General features: G+C 37.0%; 2 protein-coding genes across 2 annotated transcripts; one reads left to right on the forward strand and one right to left on the reverse strand.

Annotated features, from left to right (window-relative positions):
• The first annotated feature begins 397 nt into the window (after window positions 1-397).
• Window positions 398-8,506, forward strand: LOC106473338 (aquaporin-like). The gene is made up of 3 exons (XM_013934020.2): window positions 398-1,072; window positions 6,663-6,743; window positions 8,181-8,506. Exons 1-3 carry the CDS (start codon window positions 413-415, stop codon window positions 8,301-8,303), a joined length of 864 nt encoding a protein of 287 aa, XP_013789474.2. The 5' UTR covers window positions 398-412; the 3' UTR covers window positions 8,304-8,506.
• A 4,328-nt stretch (window positions 8,507-12,834) lies between these two features.
• Window positions 12,835-15,572, reverse strand: LOC111089385. The gene is made up of 3 exons (XM_022401791.1): window positions 15,414-15,572; window positions 13,281-13,566; window positions 12,835-12,994 (listed from the first exon to the last, which is right to left on the reverse strand). Exons 1-3 carry the CDS (start codon window positions 15,505-15,507, stop codon window positions 12,835-12,837), a joined length of 540 nt encoding a protein of 179 aa, XP_022257499.1. The 5' UTR covers window positions 15,508-15,572.
• Between the last annotated feature and the right edge of the window lie 893 nt (window positions 15,573-16,465).

A 16,465-nucleotide genomic window follows, 5' to 3' on the forward strand; every position in this document is an offset into this window, starting at 1 on the left:
GTTATATATATATATATATATATATATAAATTCGTGAAAAAATTATATCGACAGAAGAAGTATCTTGAATTAAAATAATTAATATCAGCTTTACATAAGCGTGTATATGGATTCTTTTTCACAGGATAAGCTTGCCTGAAATCACTATCAACTCATGCCGTGAATATAAACATACACTGTGTGAGGTTACTTTAGTAAATAACCGACACGACTTTTGTCTTTATTAAACTTCTTTTACTCGTGTCTTTGTAGCTTTATTTAGAAACATTTTTTTACGGTCTCTGGTGAATGTTTAGGTAAATGTAAGATTTAGTTAAACCTTTGGGTGATCTTGGAAGGGAACTCGACAAATTTATTAACGCATAAACAACGGGATTGGCTGGACTAATTGGTCACGTGGTCATGAAACGGAATGAGCCACGTACGTTTGGATCACATTCAAGACATTATATCTTACTCAAGTACTGTTGGACTAACGCGCCACAGTCTACGGTATTTCACCATGCCAGAAAGAAACAAACTCCAAGACATTCTAGGGCTTCGAGAGTTTTCCAACAAAAAGTTCCTGGGAAAGGCGTTATTGGCAGAATTCATCGGCACAGCCGTACTGGTCTTAATCGGTTGTGGCTCCTGCACTAAGGGTTGGGACACGGGCTATTCTCCGACCATTGTCCAAATAGCTCTAGCCTTCGGTGTGACCGTAGGAACAGCAGTTCAATTTATTGGTCACATCAGTGGAGGTCATATTAACCCGGCGGTTACCGTGGCGTTTTTGATAACCAGAAAAATATCCATCTTTCGTGCAGTTCTTTACATTGTTGTCCAGTGCTTGGGGGCGATTGTCGGTGCTTCTGTACTAAAAGGAGTCACCCCTATTAAACAGCAAGGAGACTTAGGAGCGACGCTTGTTCACAATAACCTGAGCGCCGTCCAAGGTTTCATCGTTGAACTTTTCATCACTTTTGTATTGGTTTTCACTGTATTCTCCTGTTGTGATACAAACAGACAAGACATCAAGGGATCTACTCCTTTAGCCATCGGCCTCTCGGTGGCAACTTGCCACATGTTTGCTGTAAGTTGTCTTTCCCTCATTACTTGCTCTAAAGCTATCTCTTGTTAGCGCCACGTTTCATGTGACAAAAAATGTTTAAAATCCGTCAAAATCGCAGTCTCCAGTCAGATACGTTTCACATTACTACTGTACAATATGAATAAATATCCTCGTTGTCAGGTGTATTACTTTATGAATCTGTTTTAGGTGGTATTAAGCATTTTTAATTTAGCTGAGGTCTACAACTCTAGAATAGTGGTGGAATATTTTGTTTGTTTCGGATCTTTATACAACTGAAAGATTAGAGGGAAGGCAGCTATTTAATAGCACCTACCGCCAACTGTTGGGCTATTTTAATCAAATAGTGATTTCACTGTCACTCTTATAATGCACCCACGGTCTCAAATTGTGAAGCGTAATTATGAGACAACGAAACGCGAATTATGAACCCTTGGACTTATAATCGGGCACACTAACTGTAGGCCACACCTGACCCGGTAGAATATTTCAATGTGTACCCCCTGTATGTGTTAACATGGCGCAGAACTGTATGACCACATGTTTGAAACCTACAACAGGATTCGATGACGAGGAACCCACTTTGAGACTAATAATGGTTGGAGACGGCTTGAATGGGTAATGAAGAAAAACTTTAATATAAGTTTAACATAACAGCAAATGTACAACGTTTCGAAAAGGTTTTGTTGTCATCGGGTACGTTGTACATTTGCTGTTATGTTAAACTTATATTAAAGTTTTTCTTCATTACCCATTCAAGCCGTCTCCAACCATTACTACAACAGGATTGTTACTTTCAATACACTAAATAGCCTAAATCACGAACACAGAGCCGCAGTGGTGGAACGATATACGTAATGTTATCGTTTATTTGTTATTAAACGCAAAGCTACACAGTGAGCTATCCGTATTGTGCTCCTCGCAGGGATCGAACCTACATTTTTAGCGTTTTAAGCTCCGAAGCTTACTTCTGAGCCACCTGGAAACATTTAGTCTTTATGAACTTATTATTTTTGTAGATCGCTTACTTATGAATGTTTCAGCTAGGACTACTTTAGTCTCAAAAGTAGATTAAAACACACCAGTCTTGTAAGTTTTTTTTTTTTGTATTGCAGGATTTTTGCAATCCGTTCACTTTATGTACAAAATATTAAATCGAAACTGACTGCTAGAAACCGGGTTTTGATACCCGTAGTAGGCAGAGCACAGATAGTCCTTTGTGAAGTTTTGTGCTTAATTACAAACAAACAGCTTCGTCAGGAGGTATTGACATCCTTCTAGTTCGCTAATCCACAAGAAACTAATTTGGAAAACCATCACCAGTTAATCGAACACTAATACATGTGCCTAAAAGGTTCATTGTTGCTTATTTTTACGGTGTGAACGCTCTTTACAAGCTGGCAAAGCGTTATACTTGTCATAATTAGGTTCAGACATTCTTGAATTTAAATTGTTCAAAAACGCAACCAATAAAAGTAAATACACAAATATGTATTCTCTAAACTCTGTTTAACAAGTGAATAAAATAACGACCTGTATCTCCAAAATGTATCTTTACTGGCTCAATATTTCGTTATTGCACCTTCTTCAGGAGTTATTGATATTCTACAAATTCACTAATCCAGTTGGTTCCAGTTTAGTTTAGTGAACTTGCAGGATATATGTCAGATTTTAAAACATAATATTATATATATGTATGGGTTCTGTTTTTTTTTGTTTTTTTGCCTATTGTCGAAATAAATGGCTTTTACTTATATTTCTTTATAGTATAAATATATACTATGTTGTTGTTGGGCTTAGGATTCTTCTACAGTAGGTGTCTCTGACTTATTAGCGATAAATTCAACGATGAATAAACAGCGAACACTTTACTTGTTGTCAAATAATATATATATTTGGAATAAGTTAAGCGTATGTACAATAAAGTGTTAACACTATGGAGAATATCAGCATATCGTAAACACTATTTATATATAGTTCTCTTCTTCTTGTCAAAAGTCTACTTAGGCCTGTTCAATTACTTTAGAATCTCAGTTGACAAGCCGAACTATTTTCTCTAATACTGGCGCAATATTATTATTAGTCTGGTGTGATTCACTTACGATTGTGGTCTTCTTTCTTCTGAAGATCCTATGTTTCTTTTGTCAAAGTGTACCCAGTCTGATTCAATTACTTTAGAATTTCTCTTTGACGGAATAAACTTTTTTTTTCTTATTTCTTTTTCCACTTTTAGTTTCACTCTAATATATATATATATACGAAACGTTAGGCCTATATCAGTCGTTAGGCCTATCACTTTTACGTTACTTAACTCTTCACCAACTACATTCTCTGCTTTTAACTGTCTGCTGCTTCCCGCTCTTCTCACGCTATTTATATCTTTATTATAAAGTCGTCTGCCACTTTCTATATTCTCGACACCAATTAGTTATTAACAAAACCATCTACAATCGTCTGCTTTTAACTCTTATTATAACAAAACTTAAAACTAATAAATATACTCACAAATATAAATTAATCACTATTATTTAAACCAAGCAGTCTTTTATATCATGACAATATTGATAGCTCCTGATTAAAGCTGTAATAACGAAATATTGAGCTAATAAAATACATTCTGGAGATATAGGTCGTAATATTACTTTTTTATGTGTCATTTCACTCCAGTTCTCCAATGGGTAAACTGGCGAGCATTCAAGAGGGTTAACCCCGCTCTTCGGTCAAGAGACGAAAATGATAACAAAGAAGGAATGAACGAGAAACATAAGTGATAGGTAAAGGTATTGAGGTCAAAGTGAGAGGTCAGGAGTGAGAAGGAAAGAAAATGTGAGAAAGACGAAACGGTAGGCTTAGGTATTACAAGATAAGCGAAGTGTGACGACAGAATGTTATGTATTTTGGAAACCAAGTTGATTTTATTGACGTATAGTGTTGTTGTACGGTTCAAACAGTGAATTCTATGGGTAGTAGTTCACTGGATAGATAGATAGATGGGGGTACATGAGACATCGTTATGATTGGGATCGTCAGGCAGAAGTGACATGACATAAAAGTTTAAAAGATGAACAGCAGGTGCTGAGACGTTCTATGAGGTATGCACGATGGTGCCAATGGTGCTTATTTCGAGAATGAAAACACTTGGGAACATAGAGTACGAAGCTGTCGCAGGTGGAACAGAATATGTGGAAATATAATAGTCTACAACTCTCGGGTGGGACTAGGAAATTTAATAATGAAAGTAAGTCAGAATGCATGATGTTCCAAAACCTGGAGACGATAATAAAAAGCTGGAGAAACAGAAAACCAAGCGGTGATGCAGTAAAAGAGGTGGATTTAAACCCCAATAGGTCTCTATGAGAGACTGGAGCAGATTGAGACGGCGAGAAACCTTGTCCGAGAGAGCAGACAGGTGTGCCTTCTGTGTAAGGTGATTATCAAATATGATATCAAGATACGTCATCAGGTGAAAAGCTGGATGGGTATATTGTCAGTACAGACATCAAACAAGGACGGGTCACAGCACGAGCGGAATTTTCGGCGTGTAGAACCAAAAAAATACCACGTGTTTTGGGTGAATTGAGGATGAGACGCTAGTCGACGACATCAAACTAAAAATCAATTAACAGTGGATTGTAGAACAGTGTTTCTCAGCCGGATTTACCAGACGATCCCCGCGTCCCGGCTTTGGTCGTCGAGACCCCCCTATTATCTCCACAAGGATGAAAAAAACATGGCAATTATACTTATTTCAATAAAATGTAGAATCAGCGTAGACAGTTCGCGACCTCTTTGGGTTACTTGTTTGTTTGTTAATTTGTTATGAATTTCGCGCAAAGCTACACCAGGGCTATCTACGCTATCTGTCCCTAATTTAGCAGTGTAAGACTAGAGAGAAGGCAGCTAGTCATCACCACCCACTGCCAACTCTTGGGCTACTCTTTTACCAACCAATAGTGCTATTGACCGTCACATTATAACGTCCCTACGATTGAAAGAGCGAGCATGTTTGGTGTGACGGGGATTCAAACCAGCGACCCTCAGATTGCGAGTCAATCGCCCTAACCACCTGGCCATGCAGGGCCTAATGTGGGGGGAAAATCTGCAGTTAACGTGATTTTTGTCACAAATTTCAGGCCTGTTGGTTTCTAATGTTTTATGAGCTTTCGGTGTTTACAGCCATTATTTTTTCAAATAAACATAATAACAAGCTAAATTTGCTCTTTCAATCTTCGAATATTGAAAGAAAAAAACCCTGTTTCAATTAACGAAGAATATTAAAAAAACTTCTAAAAGCTATTTCTTTCCTTTCTCTATCTCACTACATAAAACTGATTATGATTGACAAGGTGGGTGGGTGTACAAGTAGCTTAACTACTTCCTTTGTTAACGCCAAATTTGTATTAACATGGTCATCCGGTTTATTTATAAATGGAATTTCAGAACTAGGAACACAAGTGGAACAAATTCCAGTAATTCTGTTTTCAGAACATTTTCTGGTATGAACATTCGGATGAATAGTAACGTATGTAAAGGGGGGGGGGGGAAGATAAAAAAATATCATTGTTTAGTAACTGTAGCACTAATAACTAATGTTTCGTTTTTAATAACACCACAGTCCCTTACAACCACATATTTTATCCAAACATTTGAAAGTACTTGACCCATTCTCCAGAACTTGATGGACATTAACTCCCTCAAAAAGAAAAAAAAATGCATGTAAGGGAACGTTTCAAAATGCCCCCAGTGGCTCAGAAGTAAGTCTGGGGGCTTGCACTGCTAAAAACTGGGTTTCAATACCCGTGGTAGGCACAGCTCAGATAGCCCGTTGTGTAGCTTTGCGCTTAACAACAAACATATCCCATAACGCCTCAAATGAAAAATATCTTTCTCAGCCTTGCTCTCGTGGCTTTAATGTATTACACATAAGCAAAAAGAACGTTTCAAATGTTCAGAGACCTGGAGTGCTATAGCACCCCCACTTTTACAAACTTGACAACTGTAAATTATATTAATTTTCTGGGAAGGGCGTGCTCCCACCCTCTAGTTTGAGCTGATTTTAGTAGCTCCTTATACAATCAGTCTCTCATTGTAAAATCTGCATGTCTAGCCAAGCACCCCCACTTTTACAAATTTGACAAATATGGCAACTGTAAATTATATTAATTTTCTGGGAAGGGCATGCTCCACCCCCCCTAGTTTGAGCTGACTTTGGCAGCGCGGGAGCTGATTTTAGTAGCTCCTTATACAATCAATCTCTCATTGTAAAATCTGCATGTCCAGCCAAGCACTCCCACTTTATAAGTCCTTGCTACACCATTGACGTTGACTTAATATTTGTGGTTTTTACATTATAGTTTTTGAATTAAAAGACCATTAAGTAATCAACTTAGTGCGTGCTAACTTACTTTCTACCACAAAGTCCCATAATCGTGGGACCAGTAAATGTAATGACTTAATCAACTGTACGTACTTTAACACAAAATATACAAATTGATTATTCATGTATGCGATCTTTCTTACCTTAGAGTTACTTGATGTATTGCTGCGTTATTTATTTATTTTTTGTTTACGAGCGATATTTTCATTTAAACAGATCAAATACACTGGATCAAGTATGAATTCAGCTCGATCATTTGGACCTGCTGTCATAGCCGACGTCTGGCTACATCACTGGGTAAGTCTTCACACTATACGTTCTGGTTAACCCTAAGATTACCGATTTGTTTTTATATCGTCAATATATTGCACCCTGTTGTACAACTTTATGTTTTTGTCAGTAAATTTGGATAAGTCACTCATCTTCTTTGTATACTACACAGGAAACTGGAGCAGTTAATACTGAGAGTAATTGCAATATTGATAGTATTTCTGCTGTATCTCAAATGTTATTAGGATCCTGTAACTGAATAAAACATGGGTTCATAAACAACTTATTACACAAATCTGTTTAAAAAGCCGATGTATGATAATTTTAGACTTAATACATTAATACTTAATTTGTTTTCAAATCCCTTTTTTTCAATGTGGATTTAAACAGCGTAATCAACCGTTTTTTAAATGAATTTCTGTCTAATGAAAGAATCATCATGGAGTCCGAAAAAGCGTTTGAAACTCAATGGGAGATAAAGGTACAAAGTCCATAAAAAAGAACTTTACACTGAGGTTAACATTGACAGCACTACTGGGCTAGTTTCTTAAATTAATGTGGACGCTGAACAGCTTTAAGGACTGTTAAAGTGAAAATAAGCTTGAGTATATATATATAACAGGCACTACCCCCCTCCCCGCCAAAAAACAAATCAAACAAGAACAGCAAGAGATCCTTTCAAAACACATCCCATGATGCCCCAAATGAACAATACCTTTCTCATCCTTGGGCTTTAAAGTTTTATATAAAAAACAACTTCTACTCTCAAACGAGTGTAGTTGGCTGTTTTACGAAAACATTCTAAGGCCTAGCATAGGCTGGACGTGCAACCTGCGGGCTTGAATCCCGTCACCGGCTTTACTCACCCTTTCGTTCGTGGGGGCGTTATAATGTAACGATTAATCCCACTTTTCCTTGGTAAAGAGTAGCCTAAGAGTTGGCAGTGGGTGGTGTTGACTAGTTGCCTTCCCTCTAGTCCATCACTAGCGCAGTTAGCTCTCGAGTAGCTTTATGCGAAATTCAGAAACTAACTAACTACTAGTGTTCTCTGTCGCCAAATGTTAGAAGGCACCAATCTGATATTAATCAAAGGTTTCAAAACGTGCAATGCCCTTCGAAAGTCTTGTTTCAAAGATTGGAGAACGTGATAAAAGATTCGGTTAATTTTAAGTCAGATACTGCAAGTCTTTCATTAGTCATTTATTTCAGTGATGTTTTATTTCGGTTTAGTTGTTGTTAGAAACCCGATATTAAGCGTCGTAAGCCTTGCCACTGGGAAGGGTTTAATGTTATAAACTAGACGATCTCTGTGTTCGATTTTCAATGATGTGAAGGTATAATTGGCTCTATGCGTTTCTCACGGCTCTAATATAAGATTGTAAAAAGCTGTGGAAGTAAAAGGTAAGTAAATGTGATCTTCAGTTTTAGATTGTTATTTCTATAGCGTGTTTTATCTTTATCCAGGTGTACTGGATAGGGCCTGTTCTTGGAGGCGTTGTGGCAGGGCTCTTGTACGAGCACGTTTTTGCTGCTTCAGCGCCACCTAATGACGAACTTGACAACTTGGAAATAGCAGAACTCAGATAATAAGAAGTCAGAAGTGAAAGGCAATTTCTTCATTTAAAAACAATATGTTTTTATTATTTTCTCAAGAAATAAAGTGTTTCTATAATCTAACATATTTTATATTCATATACGTTTTTCTGCTATGGATAGTTAAAAAAAACAGTATTTTATTTCTCTATTGTTCATGAAATAAACATTTATGACTATTTTGCAAGAATAATTTATTGTTATTGTTTTTCAGGATCACCACTTGACATTCTGAAATTCTTAACATTTGGGACACAGCAGTGGTCAGAACACTATTTATATAAACCAATTTTATTTTCCTTGTGAGTCTAACATGCGTGCGTTTTTGTGCGTGTACAACTTTAGCAATCAGTAGTAAAGATTTTAGTGTTGTTTGAACTGAATCTTTACTGTTTAAGGTGATTTTTGCCCGAACGTTCTATTAGGGTTTTGTGCAATTCCTTGCGATTCCTATTATGTGGGCCTGGCATGGCCAGGTGGTTAGGGTGATCGACTCGCAATCTGAGGGCCGCAGGATCGAATCCCCGTCCTATCAAATATGCTCGCCCTTTCAGCAGTTGGGGTGTTATAATGTGACGGTCAATCCCACTATTAGTTGGCAAAAGAGTAGCCCAAGAGATGGCGGTGGGTGGTGATGACTAGCTTCCTTCCTTCTAGTCTTTCACTGTTAAATTAAGGACGAATAGTCCTCGTGTAGCTTAACGTGCGAAATTCAAAAACAAACAAAGAAACCCTATTACCAACCAATATTGTGGTTCCGGATAAGCCATTTGATAGAACAACAATTGTTACGATGTGAACGCTTTTTATAAGCTGGCTAATCACATTTATAATTATACTTGTAGCTAGAATTTATTACAATGCATCAGTTATTATGATATATTAACTAATGTACCTAGGAAGACATAGGGGTCTCCGGGGGGGGCTGAGATCAAAACGTCAACCAACTTACGTTACTCCTCTGGGATCCCTAAAGGTACATTCTAGGTTTGATTACAGATGATCCAGCGGACACACACACACACACGCATACTTTCATTAAATAATGATTTAGATAACGTCTTACGCTAGCGATGCGTGACTTATTGATGGATAATTATTTTAACATTACATCACAACAAGACTGACAATATTAACTGGAAACTAAATGGGCTTGGGGTTACGATGTCTGTACGACTTGTAAAGTGATTCTTTATTACTAGAAAGTAAACAATGTTGTCACGCGAAAACAAAACATAAAACACTAACGTAACTAGCATGTAAGTGATGGCTTTGTTACTTCCCTGGGATGACCTAGAAAAACGAATGTTTTATAAATTTTTACTTCCGTTATATAATATAATTTATTAAAAGTATATATCCTTAGCATTCTGAGAGGTACTACATTGTAAACTTTGATGAAAACTTATACATAATTCTGGTTTCCATGTTGTTTCTTGGGCCTTCTTACAATTTTCCTGATTGATGATGCGTCTGTTCGCTAATGGGTTAGTTGCTATGGCTGATTTCCTGATTGATGATACGTCTGTACGCTAATGGGTCAGTTGTTATGGCTGATTTCCTGATTGATGATACGTCTGTACGCTAATGGGTCAGTTGTTATGGCTGATTTCCTGATTGATGATACGTCTGTACGCTAATGGGTTAGTTGCTATGGCTGATTTCCTGATTGGATGATACGTCTGTACGCTAATTGGTTAGTTGCTATGACTGATTTCCTGATTCATGATGCGTCTGTTCGCTAATGGGTTAGTTGCTATGGCTGATTTCCTGATTCATGATGCGTCTGTTCGCTAATGGGTTAGTTGCTATGGCTGATTTCCTGATTCATGATGCGTCTGTTCGCTAATGGGTTAGTTGCTATGGCTGATGCAAACTTTTTACCCTTACTTTACCTTCCCGCCCTCCCCGATGGGCACAGCACACATGCGCTTTACAACAAACAAACCTTAAGCTATTAAGGATGGTGCGAACTTTTTGTTCTACAGAAATATGAATATATATGTATATATATAATTATATATTTGTCACACTAGTCACATTGCAAGCACGACTTTACTAAAGTAACCACTCATTCATTCAAGTAATGTAATATAAAACAAAACTTAAAAAACGGGGGGAGGATCACTTTCTATAGAACGGCAATGATGTTCCTAAAGTAACTGATAAGTACTTTTATTAAAAACGAAACTATTATTCGAAAACAAAAACCATTAGTAGCTCACATCTGGTGATGATTAATCCAGAGAATCGTAAACTTTATCTACTAATTGTTCCTCCCATGGCTTAGGGGTAAGTTTAAGGGCTTGTAACACTAAAATTCAGGGTACGGTAAGCACAACACAGATAGCCCATTAAGCACTGATCGATATTTTTTCCAGAGCCTGTAATATTGTGTTTTCATAGATGATTACCTACGTGCTAGTGTGGGAGAATTGTCTTACATCAGCTTTAACTAACGTCACCCACATCTTAGGGCACGTGTGCCGAGAAACGTTTATAATAACAGGGAATTAAGTTTCAACTTAATAACTAGCATACTTCCTTTTTATTTAGACTCGCTCTGTTAATGAACATAAATATGGTGCGACAGGGGGCGTCGTTAATTAAAATGTTACCTCGCTCTTTTCTTCGCAGCTATTGCCCCTAATTCTTTGCATATATGAAACAATATTACACACTTGTTTGTTGGTTTCAGATTCTTCGCACAAAGCTAATCAAAGGTCTATCTGCACATTATCGTTTCTAATTCTGAATTAAGACTAGAGTGAGGGTAGTTAATCAACAGCACCCACCGCCAAATCTTGGGCTACTCCTGTGTGATGGAATAGTAAGACTTGACCATTACTCTTATAACGTAAACACAGCTCCAATGTCCGTGACAAGTTTTTGTGGCAATTGGCCACAAACCATGAATCCTTGGATTCACAGTCTGGGCATGCTAACCACTGGGCCACGCCCTGTCGTTATATAAAGCTAAAATATTTGGAACTTATATGTTCCCTCAATATATTAATATAGAGTGAACCATAAATAAGAATAAGTTTACTAAAGGATTTTTCAGCTCACTTATTTCTTATTACAATTTATCCTTATTCTTCATCCTTGTTTGTTTCTAGAACCTGTTGATGGTTGCTTCATCCTTGTTTGTTTCTATAACCTGTTGATGGTTGCTTCATCCTTGTTTGTTTCTAGAACTTGTTGATGGTTGCTTTATCCTTGTTTGTTTCTAGAACCTGTTGATGGTTGCATTTGCTGATTGCTGAAACACCTCGTAGACTTACCAAAGAGTAAAGGTTTTTGTACTGAAGGCGTGGTGGGGGGAAAAGGTGATACTATGTGGAAATTAGGAAGGGAAACACTTTGAACACTTGCTTTAAGAAAAGAAAGCTTGTTTATTCCCATTGGAGTAGATGTAACGACAAACCACTATGGGTTATAAAACCTTGGTTCATTAATTGGATTATAAACCCTTGGTTCATTAATTTGGTTATAAACCCTTGGTTTATTAATTTGGTTATAAACCCTTGGTTCATTAATTTGGTTATAAGCCCTTGGTTCATTAATTTGGTTATACACCCTTGGTTCATGTAATGGATTATAAAGCCTTGGCTCATTAATTTGGTTATAAGCCCTTGGTTCATTAATTTGGTTATACACCCTTGGTTCATGTAATGGATTATAAAGCCTTGGCTCATTAATTTGGTTATAAACCCTTGGTTCATTAACTGGGTTATAATCCTTTGGTTCATTAACTGGGTTATAATCCCTTGGTTCATTAATTGGGTTAAACTTGCTTGTGGTCCACCCTGTATTTTATGTCCAACAAGAGAAAATCCTCAATAGCCACGACTGTAATTAGATCTCAAATCAGTCAAGAGATGACGGAGCTATGAGCTAAAAGTTTGTACTTGAAAAAAACTCAACAAAAAACACAAACTCGGAGCCGCTCATCAGCGGCTATAAAGATAGTCATTAGTTGCTCGTAAGGGTTTCCATATGTTAAAGTAACTCTTTGATCAGATAATATTAAAATTACTCTTTGTTCATATAAAAATACCAATTTTAGGCATTTCAAGTTCTACGTGCTAATATTCGTAGATTTAAACACAAGTTTCATGCATTTCAAGTTCTACGTGTTAGTATTCGTAGATTTAAACACAAGTTTCATGCATTTCAAGTTCTACGTGTTAGTATTCGTAGATTTAAACACAAGTTTCATGCATTTCAAGTTCTACGTGCTAGTATTCGTAGATTTAAACACTAGTTTCATGCATTTCAAGTTCTACGTGTTAATATTCGTAGATTTAAACACTAGTTTCATGCATTTCAAGTTCTACGTGTTAGTATTCGTAGATTTAAACACCAGTTTCATGCATTTCAAGTTCTACGTGTTAGTATTCGTAGACTTAGATTCCAGAAGATGCTCGATGTTGTTGGTATAAATATCATATATTTACACCTTTCTACTCGCTCAACCTTTGTCTCGCCGATTGAATGATTTTAATAATTATGTACAAATAGTTTAATCTACCTTTGCTCGGTGAATATGCTGGTGATGATACTCAGAGTCTAACTCTGGTTCCGAGAAGTAACTTAATTCCTGATCACAGCTGCTGTTGAACCCTTCCTCGCCATTAACACTTTGCTCGTTTATACGAAGCACCGACCGGTCTCGAATGTCCCTTGTTAATTAGAAAACATAAAAAATATTATCTGACCAAAGAGTTACGTTAACATTATCTGATCAAAGAGTTACGTTAACATTATATGAACAAAGAGTTATTTTAACATTATCTGACCAAAGAGTTACGTTAACATTATATGAACAAAGAGTTATTTTAACATTATCTGACCAAAGAGTTACTTTAACATTATCTGATCAAAGAGTTACGTTAACAAGTTTCATGCATTTCAAGTTCTACGTGTTAGTATTCGTAGATTTCAAGTTTCATGCATTTCAAGTTCTACGTGCTAATATTCGTAGATTTAAACACTGACCTAGATTTGTAGACGTGACTCCTGTAATATCCGGGATCATCATACCAGGGGGGGTTGTAGTCACCAAATGATTTTTGAGGCTCGATTCGTCTTCCTGAAGATGTTGGATAGCTTGGTGGAATTTCACGATCAGGAGAGGAGTCATAAGCGGACTCATAGCCTCTTTCACAGACAGGAATGTAATGACTGTGTCCATGTGGATAATAAGGATAACCATGTACTACAGGGTAGCCACCTTGAGACTCATAACGAGGTTCTGTAAGATAACAACAGGTTAACAGTTATGTTGACGATATCGATAGTCATGCACTACAGAGAAGCCACCTTGAGACTCATAACGAGGTTCTGTAAGATAAGATGTCGTTAACATTTATGTGGACGATATCGATAGTCATGCACTACAGAGTAACCACCTTGAGACTCATAACGAGGTTCTGTAAGATAAGATGACGTTAACATTTATGTGGAAGATATCGATAGTCATGCACTACAGAGAAGCCACCTTGAGACTCATAACGAGGTTCTGTAAGATAAGATGTCGTTAACATTTATGTGGACGATATCGATAGTCATGCACTACAGGGTAGCCACCTTGAGACTCATAACGAGGTTCTGTAAGATAACAACAGGTTAACATTTATGTGGACGATATCGATAGTCATGCACTACAGAGTAGCCACCTTGAGGTTTATAACGAGATTTTGAGGATCAGATAAATTTAATATTTATATAATCGTTAAGGATAGTCATGTGCCACAGAGTAGCCACTTTGAGATTCATATCGAGGTTCTGGAAGATAACAACAGGTCAGCATTTATGTGAACGATATCGATAGTCATGCACTACAGGGTAGCCACCTTGAGGTTTATAACGAGATTTTGAGGATAAGATAAACTTAACATTTATGTAATCGTTAAAGATAGTCATGCGCCACAGAGTAGCCACTTTGAGATTCATAACGAGGTTCTGTAAGATAAGATAACGTTAGCATTTAAAGATGGAAACATTGCACTGACTTTAGAGCTTAATGTATGCACGTTGGTTCTGTTTATTATTGTACATTCTGCGAATTTATAAAATGCTGAGATGTTACGTTATCTTGTGTTAGATTTTATACAAAGCATTTTATATTACAAAACAAAGATATACAAGGTTTGTCATTTCCTAAAAAAACACACATTAGTCTTTATCAGTTTGTTTGTTTGCTACATGATGGCTATCTGCACTAGCAGTCCCTAATTTAGCAGAAGACTGGAGGGAAGGCAGCTAGTCATCACTAACTCTTGGGCTACTATTTTATCAACGAATAGTGGGATATAACGCCCCCACAGCTGAAAGGGCGAGCATGTTTGGTGTGATGGGGATTCGAACCCGCGACCCACACACATTGCGAGTCGAGCGCCCTAACCACCCGGCCATGCCGGGCCAGTCTTTATCAGAACTTTTAGTTTTCATTCGCGGATTCTTTTTTTTTGGATCATCAGTTAACAAAGCTTTCATTTCATTGATTCCTTTAAAGCAATTCATGATTATATTAAATATCAAATTTTTCGTGCCTTATTAGAAATATCATTAATGCTAGTTTTTCATAGTCTTTTTGCTTTTACTCTAAGGTATAAAATTCACTGCGAAGCAGTACAGTCTCATTTTTTTTCATTACAATCTTGATACAAGAAGTTTGGAATTATTTTGACCGTCATGACGCTTATCCTCAAGCAAGTATTCACTAACCTAGGATTGTTTGTCTAATGAGGTTCGCGAAAAGGTACTCGAGACCGGTTTGTGCTAGCTGTCCCTAATTTGGAAGTCATAAACTAAAGGGAAGACAGCTAGTCAACACCACTAGCCTCCAGCTCTTGGACTAATCAAATAGTGGGATTTGACTGTAATTCTTATAACGCATTCACGGCTGTAACGAGCCGCGCACCACGGAACCTCAGATGCACAGCCCGAAACTCTAACCAATGGTACTAGAATGGAAAACTATCGTTTTGGGTTTGAGGATTCTACATTTATTGTTCTTGGATTATTGTATTGAGAAGATAACGTTTTAACTCATAATATGTTAATTAAATCACCAAGGATAGTTCAATGCTTTCTTACCAATAACTGGAATAGCATGACTTCTCTTTCTCCACTCAGATGGCGCTGGAGAATAAGAACTCAATGGGGGACATTGGTTCACTTCGGTTGGCATTATAGGTGTCGATGGAAAAGGACTCCCTCTGCCATAAGCTGCTGAACTTATCGGAAGACGCAAGCATTGCTGAAATAAAGTGGCCAATTGAAAGATACACGAACTTTTTTTTTTCTATTTGGAAAAACTGCACACATACAAAATATATGATCCAAAACGTGTATGTTACAGTGATTTATAATTCAACCTTTTCTTCATAAACCAGTTGTTGAAAAATCCTTTATACATAGGGTGTGTAGTAACTCAGAGAAAAGTTGTTTGATGAGGCAGCCGATTACCATGTGCTATTCAAACTTGTATCAGTTATATTTATGTTACTTCCAGTGTTTAGATGTTTCATTTTCCAACCTCGCAGTGGCCCAGTGACAAAAATTATAAAAAGTCCTAATGATATGAATGATGAATACCACCTTCCATAAAACCTAACACATTTTTTTTTAAATTTTATTCGTAACAACTCACCCATCTCTTGATTAGATATACTAGCCACGTGTCGTTTTCCAAGGTGCTTTATACTCTTCAGCGATACGTTTCTGGGACAAAAACCCAATGTATTTAGGCTTATCTCGGTTTCGAATGCTATTCTCTTCCTCTTACATAAATTAAATACTAGTTTCATGCATTTCAAGTTCTACGTGCTAATATTCGTAGATTTAAACAATCCTGTAATCATTTTGTTCTATACTCCGCATTTAACCATGTGTACTGTAATAAAATGTTCCCATATTCCACATTTAACCATGTGTACTGTAATAAAATGTTCCCATATTCCACACTTAACCATGTGTACTGTAATAAAATGTTCCCATATTCCACATTTAACCACGTGCACTGTAATAAAATGTTTCCGTAAGGAATATTGTTCAACGTTTTTACACGGACAAGTAGGTATATACATGCCTGGCTTCTTCATCAATTAATGGAGTGACACTGCGGAACATGTTTAATTGTGGAATAT

This window comes from Limulus polyphemus, unplaced genomic scaffold (assembly GCF_000517525.1).
Source record: "Limulus polyphemus unplaced genomic scaffold, Limulus_polyphemus-2.1.2 Scaffold6095, whole genome shotgun sequence".
NCBI classification, from domain to species: domain Eukaryota; kingdom Metazoa; phylum Arthropoda; class Merostomata; order Xiphosura; family Limulidae; genus Limulus; species Limulus polyphemus.